The following is a 19575-nucleotide window of genomic DNA, read 5'->3' as shown; positions in this document are numbered from 1 at the left end:
AGATTTACAGAAAAGGTCAAGTGTTACCATAGTGAGAAAAGTTATTCTACTAGTCACGTATCATTTTGTGCAATAAAAGTACGGTACTTCATGTTGTGAGCGTATGACTATTTTGTTGAAATTAAGGTTTTCCTTATCTCAGTCGAACCAAAACATACTTAATTTGAGTCAACACATTGCCATTCTTTTTTAGAAACTCCAATGACTCCATATTGTTAGGTACTTGAATCAGTGTTAGAGATGTGTTTGACTGTGGTTAACATTTGATGTCATGTTTCTGTGTGTACAGCAAAGAGTTTCTTATATAAACTTTCATGCTTTTCTGTTCAATTTGTCTTTACAGTCTGCAGTCCATGAGGACCTGCTGATATCCGGTGTTGCTGGCGGGAGAGGCTTGACCTCTGAAGCGGAAGCGGCTGGTTACAAAACCTGACCCTGGATCAGAAACCGTCCCTCTTCCTTCCTAAGTCAGAGCCAGGACCGAACCACGAGGGACAGAGACTCCACCAGCACACAGAACACAACCAGTGGACAGGTAGACTGAACAACCTCAGTCCTGGTGGTCATCAGAGAGACCGTGGACCCACCCTGGGCTTCAGCCTTCGCAGAGAGTGGTGGGAGTCTATCAGCAAGTCTGTCTTCTCTGTCAGGGTCTTGTTTAATACCTGGTGACTGGGTTCATAGAAAGCCTGAAGCTGGACCTATGTCTGGCCTTCCTCAGTTACCTCATGGTTACCCCACCAATACAGACATGGTCAGATTGCACGTTCCCCAGAAGAGGTACATAGCCTATTACACAGCACACAATTCAAACAACACCCAGTCAAGGAGGGAGCTCAAAGACTAACCACCTGAACCACCTCTGGTGTTATTGGGTCACAACATGGGAGGCCGAGCATTAGGACAGACGCCGACAAGCCGTACGCCTGCCCCGTATGTGGTAAGCGCTTCGCTTAGGCGAAGTATGTGAAGGACCACCAGAATGTTCACACCAAGGAGAGACCCTTCAATTGTAAGCTGTGATAAGGCGTCCGCATGCTTCCCAGCCAAAACAGTTTGGAAGAGTTTGTGCATATGTTATGAGGCAAGCCGAAATTCGGAGCTCATGTCTACGCCCCTTCGTCGGTGACTGGTCAACAGTAGAGATTCTTCATTAAAGTCTTTGTTGTCATTCAACAAGAGACGACTAGTTGTCATGCACAATTTTTCATTGACATATACAGCACCAAACATCTTAGTTAGCTGTGAAATTTGTGCAACTAAGATCTCCTCGGCAAAGGCATCCAATTTAATGACAACTCAAGAAATCTATTTTAGATTAAGTGACTATTTTGAGGAAGTGTGTACTGGCTACGGCGTCTCAAAATGGACTAACAGTACTATTGCCTTTTTTTTCTCGTTTTTCAAGCGAAGGTCTTAAGGGAGTATGCGAGCACACTTGTTCAGTTAGGCATGAACTGAATGCTGATGCCTTTACAAGAGGTTCTCCTTCGGAAGTAACCTTATCTGACACAGGAGTGTCCACAATGGGGAGAAATCGTAGCAGTGTGGCTTGAGATGTACACAGGGGATATCTGAACCATTCTTTATCTGACATATTTTAGTTATCATGTGAAGTGTCTTGGGGTAAGAGGGTAATTAACCACATGCCCCTCATTAACCCTTTGTTAACTTATCATTTGAAATGGACTTGGGTAAATACCCGTTTTTAGATGGACAGTAAATCTAGGCTAGAACAAGGACATTTACCTTACTGAGGTGATGTAGATGGAATAAAGTAGTATTATTTTCTACTCTGTTCTTGCTAACACTATTCTTTCTAAAGAAGTGTTCTCTCGGCTTGAAAGATACTGATCATAGGACATTTGATGTAATAAACGGTACCGTATTTCAAATTACAGTGCGCATACCTTTTTCATTTAACCACACCCTTGAGCTATGACGCTAATATATAAAATGATTTGTCTTCGGTGTAATTACGTATTTTTGTCAATAACAGCTGGTGCGAGATATTCTAATATTAAAGAAGTCTCAAGGTATTGTTCGCCTGAGGTAGAGTACCTTATAATAAGCTGTAGACCACACTATCTACCAAGAGAATTCTCATCCATATTATTCGTAGCCATCTATTTACCACCACAGACCGATGCCGGCACTAAGAGCACACTCAACCAACTCTATAGGGCCATAAGCAAACAAGAAAATGCTCACCCAGAAGCGGCTCTCCTAGTGGCCGGGGATTTTAATGCAGGCAAACTTAAATCAGTTTTACCCCATTTTTTGGGCAACCAGAGGAAAAAAACTCTAGACCACCTTTACTCCACACACAGAGATGCATAGAAAGCTCTCCCCCGCCCTCCATTTGGCAAATCCGACCATAATGATATCCTCCTGATTCCTGCTTACAAGCAAAAACTAAAGCAGGAAGTACCAGTTACTCGCTCAATCCAGAAGTGGTCAGATGGCGCAGATGCTACGCTACAGGACTGTTTCGCTAGCACAGATTGGAATATGTTCCGAGATTCATCCAATGGCATTGAGGAGTATACCAATATGCATCGACGACGATGTCCCCACAGTGACCGTACGTACATATCCCAACCAGAAGCCATGGATTACAGACAACATCCGCATCGAGCTAAAGGCTAGAGCTGCCGCTTTCAAGGAGCGGGACACTAATCCGGACCCCTATAAGAAATCCAGCTATGCCCTCAGAAGAACCATCAAACAAGCAAAGCGTCAATACAGGATTAAGATTGAATCGTACTACACCGGCTCTGACGCTCGTCGGATGTGGCAGGGCTTGAAAACTATTACGGACTACAAAGGGAAACCCAGCCGCGAGCTGCCCAGTGAGGGGTAGTGGTAGTGCGTACGGCCCAGTACATCACTGGGGCCAAGCTTCCTGCAATCTAGGACCTATATAATAGGCGGTTTCAGAGGAAAGCTCATAAAATGGTCAGAGACTCCAGTCACCCAATTCATAGACTGTTTTCTTTGCTACCGCACGGCAAGAGGTACCGGAGCGCAAAGGACCAAAAGGCTCAACAGCTTCTATCCCCAAGCCATAAGACTGCTGAAAAATTAATCAAACAGCCACCGGATTATTACATTGACACTAGAGGTCGACCGATTTATGATTTTTCGATACCGATTATTGGAGGACCCAAATAAAGGCCGATACCGATTAATCAGCCGATTTTTATTTATTTGTAATAATGACAATTACAACAATACTGAATGAACACTTATTTTAACTTAATATAATACATAAATACTATCAATTTAGCCTCAAATAAATAATGAAACATGTTCAATTTGGTTTAAATAATGCAAAAACAAAGTGTTGGAGAAGAAAGTAAAAGTGCTATGTGCCATGTAAGAAAGCTAACGTTTAAGTGCCTTGCTCAGAACATGAGAACATATGAAAGCTGGTGGTTCCTTTTAACATGAGACTTCAATATTCCCAGGTAAGAAGTTTTAGGTTGTAGTTATTATAGGAATTATAGGACTATTTCTCTCTATACGATTTGTATTTCATATACCTTTGACTATTGGATGTTCTTATAGGCACTTTAGTATTGCCAGTGTAACAGTATAGCTTCCGTCCCTCTCCTCGCTCCTACCTGGGCTCAAACCAGGAACACATCGACAACAGACACCCTCGAAGCAGCGTTACCCATGTAGAGCAAGGGGAACAACTACTCCAAGTCTCAGAGCGAGTGACGTTTGAAACGCTATTAGCGTGCACCCGGCTAACTAGCTAGCCATTTCACATCGGTTACACCAGCCTAATCTTGGGAGTTGATAGGCTTGAAGTCATAAACAGCGCAATGCTTGAAGAATTGCGAAGGGCTGCTGGCAAAATGAATGTTTGAATGAATGCTTACGAGCCTGCTGGTGCCTACCACCGCTCAGTCAGACTGATCTATCAAATATCAAATCATAGACTTAATTATAATATAATAAACACACAAAAATACGAGCCTTAGATCATTAATATGGTCGAATCCGGAAACTATCATCTCGAAAACAAAACGTTTATTTTTTCAGTGAAATACGGAACCGTTCTGTATTTTATCTAACGGGTGGCATCCCTAAGTCTAAATATTCCTGTTACATTGCACAACCTTCAATGATATGTCATAATTACGTAAAATTCTGGCAAATTAGTTCGCAACGAGCCAGGCGGCCCAAACTGTTGCATACACCCTGACTCTGCGTGCAATGAATGCAAGAGAAGTGACACAATTTCACCTGCTTAATATTGCCTGCTAACCTGGATTTCTTTTAGCTAAATATGCAGGTTTAAAAATATATACTTCTGTGTATTGATTTTAAGAAAGGCATTGATGTTTATGGTTAGGTACAGTCGTGCAACGATTGTGGTTTTTTCACAAATGCGCTTTTGTTAAATCATCCCCCGTTTGGCGAAGTTGGCTGTCTTTGTTAGGAAGAAATAGTATTCACACAGTTCGCAACGAGCCAGGCGGCCCAAACTGCTGCATATACCCTGACTCTGTTGCAGAGGTGACACATTTTCCCTAGTTAAAAGAAATTCATGTTAGCAGGCAATATTAACTAAATATGCAGGTTTAAAAATACACTGCTCAAAAAAATAAAGGGAACACTAAAATAACACATCCTAGATCTGAATGAATGAAATAATCTTATTAAATACTTTTTTCTTTACATAGTTGAATGTGCTGACAACAAAATCACACAAAAATAATCAATGGAAATCCAATTTATCAACCCATGGAGGTCTGGATTTGGAGTCACACTCAAGATTAAAGTGGAAAACCACACTACAGGCTGGTCCAACTTTGATGTAATGTCCTTAAAACAAGTCAAAATGAGGCTCAGTAGTGTGTGTGGCCTCCACGTGCCTGTATGACCTCCCTACAACGCCTGGGCATGCTCCTGATGAGGTGGCGGATGGTCTCCTGAGGGATCTCCTCCCAGACCTGGACTAAAGCATCCGCCAACTCCTGGACAGTCTGTGGTGCAACGTGGCGTTGGTGGATGGAGCGAGACATGATGTCCCAGATGTGCTCAATTGGATTCAGGTCTGGGGAACGGGCGGGCCAGTCCATATTATCAATGCCTTCCTCTTGCAGGAACTGCTGACACACTCCAGCCACATGAGGTCTAGCATTGTCTTGCATTAGGAGGAACCCAGGGCCAACCGCACCAGCATATGGTCTCACAAGGGGTCTGAGGATCTCATCTCGGTACCTAATGGCAGTCAGGCTACCTCTGGTGAGCACATGGAGGGCTGTGCGGCCCCCCAAAGAAATGCCACCCCACACCATGACTGACCCACCGCCAAACCGGTCATGCTGGAGGATGTTGCAGGCAGCAGAACGTTCTCCACGGCGTCTCCAGACTGTCACGTCTGTCACATGTGCTCAATGTGAACCTGCTTTCATCTGTGAAGAGCACATGGCGCCAGTGGCGAATTTGCCAATCTTGGTGTTCTCTGGCAAATGCCAAACGTCCTGCACGGTGTTGGGCTGTAAGCACAACCCCCACCTGTGGACGTCAGGCCCTCATACCACCCTCATGGAGTCTGTTTCTGACCGTTTGAGCAGACACATGCACATTTGTGGCCTGCTGGAGGTCATTTTGCAGGGCTCTGGCAGTGCTCCTCCTGCTCCTCCTTGCACAAAGGCGGAGGTAGCGGTCCTGCTGCTGGGTTGTTGCCCTCCTACGGCCTCCTCCACATCTCCTGATGTACTGGCCTGTCTCCTGGTAGCGCCTCCATGCTCTGGACACTACGCTGACAGACACAGCAAACCTTCTTGCCACAGCTCGCATTGATGTGCCATCCTGGATGAGCTGCACTACCTGAGCCACTTGTGTGAGTTGTAGACTCCGTCTCATGCTTCCACTAGAGTGAAAGCACCGCCAGCATTCAAAAGTGACCAAAACATCAGCCAGGAAGCATAGGAACTGAGAAGTGGTCTGTGGTCCCCACCTGCAGAACCACTCCTTTATTGGGGGTGTCTTGCTAATTGCCTATAATTTTCACCTGTTGTCTATTCCATTTGCACAACAGCATGTGAAATTTATTGTCAGTTAGTGTTGCTTCCTAAGTGGACAGTTTGATTTCACAGAAGTGTGATTGACTTGGAGTTACATTGTGTTGTTTAAGTGTTCCCTTTATTTTTTTGAGCAGTGTATATACTTGTGTATTGATTTTAAGAAAGACATTGATGTTTATGGTTAGGTACACGTTGGAGCAACGACAGTCCTTTTTCGCGAATGCGCACCGCATTGATTATATGCAATGCAGGACAGGCTAGATAAACTAGTAATATCATCAACCATGTGTAGTTAACTAGTGATTATGATTGATTGATTGATTTGTTTTTTATAAGATAAGTTTAATGCTAGCTAGCAACTTACCTTGGCTTCTTACTGCATTCGCGTAACAGGCAAGCTCCTCGTGGAGTGCAATGTAAAGCAGGTGGTTAGAGCGTTGGACTAGTTAACCGTAAGGTTGCAAGATTGAATCCCCAAGCTGACAAGGTAAAAATCTGTTGTTCTGCTCCTGAACAAGGCAGTTAACCCACCGTTCCTAGGCCGTCATTGAAAATAAGAATGTGTTCTTAACTGACTTGCCTAGTTAAAAAATATTGTAATTATTATTTTTTTTAAATAAAAAAAAAATTGGCAAATCGATGGCCAAAAATACCGATTACCGATTGTTATGAAAACTTGAAATCAGCCCTAATTAATCGGCCATTCCGATTTATCGGCCGACCTCTAATTGACACCCCCCCATTTGTTTTGTTGAGACTCGCTGTTTATTATCTATGCATAGTCACTTCACCCCTACCTACATGTACAAATTACCTCTAACCTGTACCCCTGCACACTGACTCTGTACCGCTACCCCTTGTATATAGCCTCGTTATTGTTATGTTATTGTGTTACTTATTATTTTTTACTTTAGTTTGTTTGGTAAATGTTTTTTACATTTTTTTACCCCTTTTTTCTCCCATATTTCGTGGTATCCAATTGGTAGTAGTTACAGTCTTGTCTCATCGCTGCAACTCCCATACGGACTTGGGAGAGGCGAAGGTCGAGAGCCATGCATCCTCCGAAACACAACCCAAACTAGCCGCACCGCTTCTTGACACAACGCACATCCAACCTGGAAGCCAGTCGCACCAATGTGTCGGAGGAAACACGGTACACCTGGCGACCTGGTCAGCGTGCACTGCGCCCGGCCCGCCACAGGAGTCGCTAGTGCGCGATGAGACAAGGATATCCCTGCCGGCCAAACCCTCCCTAACCCGGATGACGCTGGGCCAATTGTGCGTCGCCCCAAGGGCCTCGCGGTCGCGGCCGGCTGCGACAGAGCCTGGGCTCGAACCCAGAATCTCTGATGGCACAGCTAGACCACTGCGCCACCCGGGAGGCCCTTGTAAATATAATCTTAACTCTTCTTGAACTGGTTGGTTAAGGGTTTGTAAGTAAGCATTTCATGGTAACTTGTTGTATTTGGCGCATGTGACAAATAAAGTTTGATTTGATGTTCCTCTCCTGAAAACCCTGAGCAGTCGACAGATGGTGAACTCTCAGAAATTGAACCTGAGAAAAGTGAATTGTAAGAACCTGCGCTGACAGGTGAGGTGAAGGCTTCCAAGCCTCAGCCGAATGACCAGGAAAATGCCAGATATGACTTGGGCCCAGTGGGAGTACAATTTGTGAAGAACATGCTAACGGATACATTGTGATAAAGCTAGTTAGCATTGGCTTGCGAAACTAGCTCTAACTTCCTTCATGCTGGACACAAAGACATAAAAATGGTATCCACTAGTTAATCTGCCTGGGGAAGTAGTATCCTGAAGTATCCCTTTAAATTGTGCTGTACAAATGGAATGGAAATCCCAGAAGATTGAATTGGTAGTAGCAGCAGAGAGGTTTTTGGGTGTCAGATTTGAATGTAGAAGGAACTTCGGGGGTTTTGAGAGAAGGGGTTCCAGCCTCCCAGGCCGACGGTGTTGGTGTAGGACCTGTTAGGGCCAAAGTAGTGTGAAGGGGTGGTGGAGTATGTTGGGGGATAATGCTATATTGAGAGTAATTTTAATGGCGTCTTTTCATAGGCACTAACACCCACCATGGTTTGTTGTGCAAAGCCTATAGGGAAATTAATGGAGTTTTTGTAGGGTTTTTGGATAAATTCTGGAAATAATGTCTGTGGTAAACACAGGTTGTGTCTGAGTACCCATACCAGTATACTATATACTTAAACTGCATGGTATGTACTAATCTCAGTGCTAGAGGCGTCACTACAGACCCTGGTTCGATTCCAGGCTGTATCACAACCGGCCGTGATTGGGAGTCCCAAAGGGCGGCGCACAATTGGCCCAGCGCCGTCCGGGTTACGCCATCATTGTAAATAAGAATTTGTTCTTAACGGACTTGCCTAGTTAAATAAAGGTATAAAACAAATTGTCTCATACTATTTATGACAATGTTTAATAAAAAGTCTGCGTTATGCCACAGCCGTAGCGTACTACTTTGATATGGCTTCGCAGATATAAACCAGAAAGTGCATCCTCAAAAATCTCTGGATACACAGTTCTAAATCCAAATATCATCCCTATTTATAAATCTGTTTTCAAAGATGTTCAATTCAATGGTCATGATAATTTTAAGGACAACAAAACACACATTACATTTTAACACAGAGACTCTTTGCTCGTCTTCTTTGCCAACTTAAATTTGGTTTTTGTTTTACTTCCAGAGTACTATGATATCTCAATGTCCTCTTTTTTTGTGGTTTGAATGCATTGTGGGTGTGAAATGTCCAAAAAGTTTACAATTAATTCATACTACATGAGAAGCCGAAATGAGTATGACATCCAGGCATTTAAAGCGTACAACATTTTCAAAATGTCACATACTATAAAACAAAACACAAATCACATACTCAAACGGCCTTTCTATTTAGGATGTAGTATGGGTATTTGGATACAGCCACTGGCTTAGATCTTATACGTTTTGTTCTATGACAATCTTAATCAGCTAACATTAAGGCCTAAAATGAACTTTTTGGTCCACCAGCCACTGGCAGGTACAGGAAAAAAATCTACCAGCCCCTCAGATTTTTTTTATCAGTCAAAATATTTTTGGGCCATAATTACATACAAAAATCTAAAAACGGATGACCATGCTTTGTAGTGTTTCTAATACAATAAATGTATTAGTAAGAAGTAACGTGGTATATTGCTAAATTTCACAAAAAATGTGTGACTTCAGTCTTTTAACGAAAATATCTGATGATATTTCCCTTTTTTTTGTGAACAAATGTGTAATGCACTTTCCGAACAGTGAAAGGCAGCAATACGCAACAAGGCGTCTACCCGGCCGGAAAACTACACGAAGAAGTAGTAAACGGAAGTGAACAGTGATCAAGAACAATTTCCACGTTAGCGGTTTTTTGTTATTTAGACATTTATTAACACCCTGGAACTCAAAATATGATTAATTTAACTGGACAGCATTACTTATGTATCCCTGGTAGTGTTTAATTCGCGTTGAAAACAGTACTTGGTTGATATAGTTAATGATAGTTAGCTGCTAACGTTAGCTAACAATGGCTACCTGTAACTCAAACGTTATGATTTTTCACACTCAAATAGCCTCCATCATGGAGGTGCTAGCGAATGCAGCCGTTGCAGAGATCTGTAAACTCGTAGACGACGACTATGCAGTGTTTCGTTTGGAAATTACTCAAAGCCAGAAAGAAAACAGGGCATTGCGGAGGAAACTACAGCTAATTGAACTGAAGGTGACACGGGAGCGCGCAGAGAGGACAACGCGAGAGCGCGTCCCCTCCAGTCGTCCCAGTAGTGTCAAGATCCTCGACCGATACAGAGGAATGGCAAGAGGTAGGCTACACTTTGCAGAAGGCCGAGGCTGCGGGGCCTGTTGTCCCGTTCCCCTCTGCGCATGTGTTCAGATGTCATACCCAGAGTTTGGTCTTGGTCAGTTTTTGGATAGTATGCGGTACTTCTCCTATCATGCATTGTTTTCCCCCATCTTACCTTTATTTTACCAGGCAGGTTAATTAATAAGAAATACTTATTGCACAAAGACTATTCAAAACAGATTTTTGATTTACTATATTTACTATTGTCATGCTCAATTAAAATAATGTGATGGATGGAACAAAATCAATAAATGTCAAGACTTTATTATAAGTGTTACATTACATCCAGGGCCGTATTACCAAACGGCACGCAGCGCATGTGTCTTAACCTCCCAGGGCCCCCCACCAATATTTTGGGGGCCCCAATATTTTGCTGGGGGAGGTCGGGCTCCCCCAGATAGCATATGAAAGCACCAGTTGTGGGCAAGGTTCCCTTAACATTTTTGGGGCATTGAGCAAATTTTAACATGCAGCTGGCCAAGAACAGACCAGCACATTTTGCTCTTCACTGTAGTCAGAGGGCTAATTTCAATACTATGTCTGCCAGTCTTTCTTGGCTAAAAGTTGAGGAGAGACCGACTACATCGCTTCTCGTTTTTATACGAAACAATGTGTTGAAAATTCCTAATTGTTTTCATAGTCAACTTACACACAACACTGACACACACACTTAACCCACCAGACATGTCACCAGGGGTATTTTCAGTCCCCAGGTCCAGAACAAATTCAAGGAAATGTACAGTATTATACAGCGCCGGGATTGCATGGAACTCCCATCTCATATAGCGCAAGTGAACAGCAAACCTGGTTTTTAAAAAATGAATAAAGCAACACCTCACGACCAATGTTGCCTCATTTTTTGGGGCACTCAGCAAATTTTTGGTCTTGTGAGGGGAAACTTGAACGTTGTGAGTTAGGCTGTACCCTGCAAACTAAAGGGATTTCTTCTCCAATGAGCAGCAGTCCTTCTCCGATGAGGTTTAACGGCAGTTGGCATCCAATAAATGTTGCATTACCGCCACCTACTAGACTGAAGTACAACACCCTTATACTTTTGCTTGAATAAATAAATAAATACCCTACCATCTAACACTACACAAAAGAAAAAGAAAAAAAGATCAACACCCTACTCCACTATTTAAAACGATTTAGTGCTACCTCAGGCCAACAACCTGAAAGGATGGGACACCACCACTTAACACACCCTGTAACTCTTCTGATGTCAAGTCTCGCACATCCAAATACCTCTGCAGTTTTCTGTGACCTACGTTCCATCCCCGCAGTACAGTTGATAACCATTTCTATAAATGCTAAAAATCCAGTCCTACTGAAACATATATCACGTATTTGCCTATCCCTCTGTATTGGCACAAATCTACTACTCACAACACTCCTCTCAGGATCCCTCCCCCTTGACCCGTCGTCCTCTACTTTCTTCACTGCCTCAGCATATGACAACTTCTGCACTACTCTGACCCTGGAAACCTCAACCTGAGTCTCTCGCATGGGACATTTCTGATCCCCAGCCCCATGGGCACCCCTACAATTAACACATACCACTACTTTCCCTAATGCTACACATTCCTTTGTCTCATGCCCTTCTGCACACTTCTCACACCTAGGAACCTCCCTCCTACACACTGCTGCCACATGCCCAGAGCAGCAGTCCTGGAGGAGGTGGTTGTGAGTTGGTTGTGGGTCACCTGGAGGTCAGGCCCCCCCAGATAGCATATGAACAGATCATAAATTATAGAAAATGTGTAGAATTGCAGGGAATTCGGTTAAAAACTCAAAGTTTTTCTCAGCCTCATGGCAAAATGTGTACAATATCATGAGATTAGCTATAAAACAGTAAATTGTTCTCTCTGCCTCATGGAAAAATGTGTAGAATTGCAGGAAATGAGCTTGAAATTCGCTAAATGTGTAAAATAGCATGAGATTAGCTATAAAACTGCACATTTGCCCTGGAGGTACAGTGGGGTCTGATATTATTGACACCTTTTGATAAAGATGAGCAAAAATGTCTGTGTAAAATAAATTATTCAAATACTGAACTATATTGTATTACTTTTTGGGGGGGGGGATGTATAAAAATAGAGCTCTTTGCTTTGGCCATGCATTCCAGTGGTGGGTTTGGCGTTGAAATGAGGATGCATGAGCAGAAAATAACCCCATACCTACTGTAATATATAGTGGTGGATCTTTGATGTTATGGCTCTATTTTGCTTCCACTGGTCCTGGGGCCAGTGGAAGTAGTCAATAAGCGTAGACGAAGGATATCAAGAATCTGGAAGGATTCTGTATGGAGGAATGGTCTATAGCCTTGTTCACATTGGCAGTTTGAAGTGATGCAAAAATTTTTTCTTGCGTATCTGATTTTAATCTGATCTTTTTCCTGCATTCTGACAGCCAAAAAACACATTGAATCAGATATTTCAAGCCATACCAATCTGATTCCTGGCCATGCGACTTGTGTCTGAACAGTCAAATCTGATTTATTTGCCCTCGAGTGGTTTTTAAGACTTATTTGGCATATCTTGTTGCTTGCTAGCTACTCTGTTGACAGTTTTGACAAGATAATGTGGTAGCTAACTAGCTTGTTAATCGTTTACAAACAAATGAGTGAATATGCTAGAAAGCTAAATGGCTTGCCAGCTGCTGTGACTAGCCAAAAAGGACTCATTTTGAAAGTTGGATCTTTAAGTGTTCATAGCAGGCATTGTTGTCACCTTAGCTTGCTACATAACATCTGAGTGATGGGAAGCATGTGCGCCACCACCAATCAGCCTACACAACTGTGCACACACCCGCCGTTGCTATGACAACTAGCGTAGCCATGTCAGGAAATGACTGATTTGAGCGTCAAGGCTTTAAGTGTGAACAAGGCCTTCAGTGTGAACAAGGCTTTACATCCTTCCCAATGTGTTCTCCAACTCAAAAAACATTAGGAAAAGGCTCACTGCCATTATCCTCATAAGGTGAGGTATTGAAAACAGTAGTGTCAATAATTTGGACCCCTACCCTTTTTGAGAATTGTATTTATTACTTGTTAAACAAAATCTATTTCTCTGAGCAATTGTATTATTATCATTCCAATTTTAATTTAGGGCATACAATAAAGTTCGGTATTTTAAGGATTTATTTTATACAGTCATTTTTGTTCATTTTTATTATTAAGGGTGTCAATAATTTCGGACCCCACTGTAGATGCTCCAAGGCCCCAGATTTGGTAGTCCAGCCCTGCTTACAGCTCTGCCAATTGTAGACAGTGTCATTAGTGTACAATATAGTGTTGAGCATTGACAGTACCTAACTTAACCACCCGCTTTCCCCCAATAACTCTCTTAGGTGAAGGACATCTCACTGGAGGCCACAGGAGCTTTGTGAAGCCTGCAGGACACAAAACATGGAGAGATGACCAACCCATAGCTATAGATGAGGGGAGTGGAACCTCAAACCAGCATGTTATCGTGATAGAGGTTTGTGTAATAGTGTAACACGACAGTACATCAAATGTGTCCCGTTTATTTCAGAAAGGCTCCCCTCAGCAATACACTTGCTTACATGGACATCCTTATTTATCTGCCATAGGGGAGCTTGTGAGACTTCTCTATGACATTGTTATCCAATTCAACTCATGTACCAATAATAACCTCTCTTCTTGTGTCAGTCTGCAGATGCAGAGGCTGCAGGTCCTGGAGGATCGTCTCTGGTCAAACAGGAGAGGACTGAAGGAGAGGAGGACCCACGACACAGCAGAGACATCCAGATTGGAGCGGTTGGAGTGGCGCCCCCTGTAGCCACGGAGGACTTCGGCTCCGTGCCCCATCCTAGGGCGCAATGCAGTATCACGGAGGTCAGTGGAACGCCGAATGTCGTCCTGAAGTCAGAGAAAGACACAGAGACTTTAACTGTAACACAAAGGTTCTTACACACAGGACCTGACCAAATGTCAGACCCAGAGAGACTGGAGCTGGGACCACTGGGCTGTCCTCCTGCTCCTGGCTCAGAGTATTTACTTTACGGTAACCCGAGCCTGAGGACGGTTCATTCCCATGGGGACTCAGGTGACGTGTTGGAGACTGGCAATGATCCGTCTTGTTCTTACACAACAGAGATGGACCCTGGCAACATGCCCTTGGGTTTAGAGACACAGACTGATCTGTCTAGAGGGGACTGGAACCGGTACAGTAGTAGCGTATACTCTGAAGGGGAGGTTAAAGTCATAGATAAGAGGACTGTGAAAGTGAAGGGCGAGGCTCCTCTGACATGGAATGTAGATGAGACTCACTTAGGAGTAGGACACTCACAAGGCAGAGATTTCTTAGATTACAGAGAAAGCTTAGAGACTAATCCAAATGTTGCGTCCCATTCCCCTTTACACACGCTCAGGGATCTCGACCCAGTGTCCACGTCGATGGGGCCTTCCGATTCACAGAGCCGGGACTTTTTCGATCAGGTATTGAACTCAAGGGATCAAAGGGCCAAGGCTCGGGGAGGGGGAGCAACATCAGGCAATAGTAAAGAGAAACGGTTCTGTAACGAAGGCTTCAATTGCCCCCAGAAGGTAGAGATCCACCAGAGGGTCCACATAGGGGTGAAACCCTTCAGCTGTACCCAGTGTCATATGCACTTTGCTGAGGCTGGCAACCTGAAGAGGCACCAGAGGGTCCACACAGGGGAGAAACCCTTCAGCTGTGTCCAGTGTCACATGCACTTCGCCCGGACGGGTGACCTGAAGAGGCACCAGAGGGTCCACACAGGGGAGAAACCCTTCAGCTGTACCCAGTGTCACATGCGCTTCGCCCAGGCTGGCAACCTAAAGATGCACCTGAAGGTCCACACGGGAGAAAGGCCATTTGCCTGTCAGCACTGCGGGAAGAGGTTCTCAGAGAGGAGATGCCTCAGGATACACCAGCAGAAAAAACATTCCATTTTATAACAAAGAAACCATTCCACTCAATAGCTTCTGACACTTAGATCTAACCCTGCATTAAGACAAAGATTCATTTTCATGTTGTCAGCAGATGCATTTGAAGTAACGAGAGTAACAGATTTCAGTGTTGAATATTCCTGTGTAAATATTGCATCCAGATGTGTGAAACAATGCATTCAGGAAGTATTTTTCAACATTTTGTTACTTTACATCCATATTCTATATATATTTCATCATCAACCTATACACAATACCCCATAATGACAAATCAAAAATAGTTGTATTTTTTTATTTTTGCACATTTATAAAAAATAACTGAAGTATGACATTTACATACAGTGGGGGAAAAAAGTATTTGATCTCCTGCTGATTTTGTACGTTTGCCCACTTACAAAGAAATGATCGGTCTATAATTTTAATGGTAGGTTTATATGAACAGTGAGAGACAGAATAACAACAAAAAAATCCAGAAAAACGCATGTCAAAAATGTTATAAAATGATTTCCATTTTAATGAGGAAATAAGTATTTGACCCTTCTGCAAAACATGACTTAGTACTTGGTGGCAAAACCCTTGTTGGCAATCACAGAGGTCAGACGTTTCTTGTAGTTGGCCACCAGGTTTGCACACATCTCAGGAGGGATTTTGTCCCACTCCTCTTTGCAGATCTTTTCTAAGTCATTAAGGTTTCGAGGCTGACATTTGGCAACTCGAACCTTCAGCTCCCTCCACAGATTTTCTATGGGATTAAGGTCTGGAGACTGGCTCGGCCACTCCAGGACCTTAATGTGCTTCTTCTTGAACTACTCCTTTGTTGCCTTGGCCGTGTGTTTTGGGTCATTGTCATGCTGGAATACCCATCCTCGACCCATTTTCAATGCCCTGGCTGAGGGAAGGAGGTTCTCACCCAAGATTTGACAGTACATGGCCCCGTCAAATGATGTGGTGAAGTTGTCCTGTCCCCTTAGCAGAAAAACACCCCCAAAGCATAATGTTTCCACCTCCATGTTTGACGGTGGGGATGGTGTTCTTGGGATCATAGGCAGCATTCCTCCTCCTCCAAACACGGCGAGTTGAGTTGATGCCAAAGAGCTCCATTTTGGTCTCATCTGACCACAACCCTTTCACCCAGTTGTCCTCTGAATCATTCAGATGTTCATTGGCAAACTTCAGACGGGCATGTATATGTATTCTTGAGCAGGGGGACCTTGCGGGCGCTGCAGGATTTCAGTCCTTCACGGCGTAGTGTGTTACCAATTGTTTTCTTGGTGACAATGGTCCCAGTTGCCTTGAGATCATTGACAAGATCCTCCCGTGTAGTTCTGGGCTGATTCCTCACCATTCTCATGATCATTGCAACCCCACGAGGTGAGATCTTGCATGGAGCCCCAGTCCGAGGGATTTTGACAGTTCTTTTGTGTTTCTTCCATTTGCGAATAATCGCACCAAATGTTGTCACCTTCTCACCAAGCTGCTTGGCGATGGTCTTGTAGCCCATTCCAGCCTTATGTAGGTCTACAATCTTGTCCCTGACATCCTTGGAGAGCTCTTTGGTCTTGGCCATGGTGGAGAGTTTGGAATCTGATTTATTGATTGCTTCTGTGGACATGTCTTTTTTACAGGTAACAAGCTGCAGTTAGGAGCACTCCCTTTGAGTGTGCTCCTAATCTCAGCTCGTTACCTGTATAAAAGACACCTGGGAGACAGAAATCTTTCTGATTGAGAGGGGGTCAAATACTTATTTCCCTCATTAAAATGCAAATCAATTTATAACATTTTTGACATGTGTTTTTCTGGATATTTTTGTTATTCTGTCTCTCACTGTTCAAATAAACCTACCATTAAAATTATAGACTGGTCCTTTCTTTATCAGTGGGCAAACATACAAAATCAGCAGGGGATCAAATACTTTTTTCCCCCACTGATAAGTATTCAGACCCTTTACTCAGTACATTGTTGAAGCATCTTTGGCCGCGATTACATCCTTGAGTCTTCTTGGGTATGACGCTACAAGCTTGGCCTACCTGTATTTGGGGAGATTATCCCATTCTTCTCTGCAGATCCTCTTAAGCTCTGTCAGGTTGGATGGGGAGTGTCGCTGCACAGCTATTTTCAGGTCTCTCCAGAGATGTTCGATCGGGTTCAAGTCCGGGCTCTGGCTGGGCCACTCAAGGACATTCAGAGACTTGTCCCGAAGCCACTCTTGGCTGTGTGCTTAGGGTCGTTGACCCATTGGAAGGTGAACCTTCACCCCAGTCTGAGGTCCTGAGCCCTCTGGAGCAGGTTTTCATCAAGAATCTTTCTGTACTTTGCTCCGTTCATCTGTCCCTCGATCCTGACTAGTCTCCCAGTCCCTGCCACTGAAAAACATATGCTGCCACCACCATGCTTCACCGTAGGGATGGTGCCAGGTTTCCTCCAGACGTGATGCTTGGCATTCAAAGAGTTCAATCTTGGTTTTGTCAGACCAGAGAATCTTGTTTCTCATGGTCTGAGAGTTTTTAGGTGCCTTTTGGCAAACTCAAAGTGGGCTGTCGTGCCTTTTACTGAGGATTGGCTTCAGTCTGGCCACTCTACTATAAAAGCCTGATTGGTGGAGTGCTGCAGAGATGGTTGTCCTTCTGGAACATTCTCCCATCTCCACAGAGGAACTCTGGAGCTCTGTCAGAGTGACCATCGATTTCTTGGTCACCTCCCTGGCCAGTTTCGCCGGGCGGCCAGCTCTAGGAAGAGGTTCCAAACTTCCTCCATTTAAGAATGACGGTGGCCACTGTGTTCTTGGGGACATGTCTCAGAGCTCTACGGACAATTCCTTCGACCTCATGGCTTGGTTTTTGCTCAGATCAGATTACATTTTATGACCAATTTATGCGGAAATCCAGGTAATTCCAAACGGTTCACATACTTTTTCTTGCCACTGTATATGAACTGCTGCATGTTGCATTCATATTTTTGTTCAGTGTATATAATCCTAAAATGTCTGTTACATATTGTGTTTGTACTGCGTAGGCTATGTGTTCACATGCCTATTTCATTCAATTACTTTATTTCTTTCCCAAGACACTTTTAATGAGAAAATTAATGCAGTTTATCAAGTTCATGCAGATTTTTTGTTGAGGTGTGTGTGATTTTCATATGGTGTATGTCGTGGAATTATTGTCATCAAAAGGAGAGACTTTTCAATTTCTTCAAAACAAGTAAACTTTGTTATTTAATTACTGCAGTAATGGAGCTTGTCAACGAGCCCCCCGTATGTGATTCGTTGAGAGACCAACCAGCAGGACTAAGCCACAGCATTTTATAGCGAAGTCCATCCTCCTGGATGTTCATGACAAATCACAGATGTATAGAATGGGTCACAAGGTTAGGATTCGTATGAAAGATACTAATAATTCACAGCAAACAGTATCTGCTGTAAAGACTGATCTCATTGTGTAGAAACCAGAGTCTGGACCCCAGCTCCATACTGGAGCCATCTCCCCCTGGTACCCCAGTACAGAAACATTAACTCATGCTCTGGAATGCAGTATCACCCAAAAACATTGTAAATCTTCTGTCAGTGTTAAATCTTCCAGAGGCCCATCCTCAGTAGAACACACACAGATGAAAGTGTTCTAAGAACCCCCTATTCTGTTGCATAAAACAACCATTTGATGCAATAACAATATTATAACAATCTTGCAATATGTATTTAAAACTTGTTTGTTTAATAAACACAAAATGGGACTTTTCATTCTGACTTTCATTGATTCTCTTTAGTATACATCACATCTGATCTCACCCTATTCTGCATACACCCAACAGTGCTTTATAACCAATATATCTACACATACCCACACAAACACCTACTGTATGTCAAAATAGGTTAGTCAGGTTTGTCTGACTTTTGACTTATCATAGCTGATTCCATATTTACCCACAACATCATATTTATTTCCACCATGATGGGTTTCACAACAATGAAGTAATTCTGTAACTACAGTATAGGACTCAAACATAGTGGGGATGGGTAAACACTCCATGTTGTAACTGTGTTTATCTGTGTGTACGTACCTGAGGGAGTGTATGTCTGTGTAATCTGTATCACCTCTCTTCCAGGAGGAGGAGAGTCCAGAAGTGCTGCTGGTAAAGGAGGAGGGTCTGGGGAACCCTGAGGGGACCATGGTCATGGAGGACAACCAGACTACACCTCCTCCTGAACCAACAGAGGAACCAGCTGAGCAGCACAGGACCACACACAGTCTCACTGAGGTGAGCCCACTGAACTACTGTCTGTATGGTATTAGTTCAGGGCCCATATCCTCAAAGCCTCAGAAAAGGAGTGCTGATCTAGGATCAGATTAGCCTTTTCGATCATACTGAATAAGACTAGATAGACAGGTGGGGACCTGATCCTCGATCAGCAATTCTATTCTGAGACTCTGTGGATGCGGGCCCAGATCTTGATTAATTCTGTTTTAAGTGTGGGACCATTCTTTTCAATTCTCAAAGCATTAAAGAGTGTAATAGCATTACATTTATATGTTACATAGCAATCCCTCATTGGCCAATCCGAAGATGCACCTTAGCAGGGTGCTCATATCAGATTTCTTGATCCAACATCCTCTCACTCTGTATCTCTTACAGTCAGTAGACATGGAGGATGGGAAGCCTGATCTGTTGCTAGTCAAAGAGGAGACAATAGAAGATG

At 43.5% G+C, this 19575-nt stretch overlaps 1 protein-coding gene across 1 annotated transcript; it reads left to right on the top strand.

The window, feature by feature from the left end:
- Positions 1 to 9395: 9395 nt before the first annotated feature.
- Positions 9396 to 15187, top strand: LOC115201850 (zinc finger protein 34-like). The gene is made up of 3 exons (XM_029765713.1): positions 9396 to 9908; positions 13298 to 13428; positions 13620 to 15187. Exons 1-3 carry the CDS (start codon positions 9614 to 9616, stop codon positions 14889 to 14891), a joined length of 1698 nt encoding a protein of 565 aa, XP_029621573.1. The 5' UTR covers positions 9396 to 9613; the 3' UTR covers positions 14892 to 15187.
- Positions 15188 to 19575: the final 4388 nt, after the last annotated feature.

Source organism: Salmo trutta, chromosome 11, assembly GCF_901001165.1.
Source record: "Salmo trutta chromosome 11, fSalTru1.1, whole genome shotgun sequence".
NCBI classification, from domain to species: domain Eukaryota; kingdom Metazoa; phylum Chordata; class Actinopteri; order Salmoniformes; family Salmonidae; genus Salmo; species Salmo trutta.
Note: the sequence above shows the minus strand (reverse complement) of the source record. Positions and strands in the feature narration are given on the sequence as shown.

What these genes read in the sequence shown, in the direction of transcription:
- LOC115201850 (XM_029765713.1), top strand. Translation starts at nt 9,614, where the DNA reads ATGGCTACCTGTAACTCAAACGTTATGATTTTTCACACTCAAATAGCC. An exon ending in ATACAGAGGAATGGCAAGAG is followed by an intron (nt 9,909 to 13,297) that starts GTAGGCTACACT and finishes TAACTCTCTTAG; the next exon opens with GTGAAGGACATCTCACTGGA. An exon ending in AGCATGTTATCGTGATAGAG is followed by an intron (nt 13,429 to 13,619) that starts GTTTGTGTAATA and finishes TTCTTGTGTCAG; the next exon opens with TCTGCAGATGCAGAGGCTGC.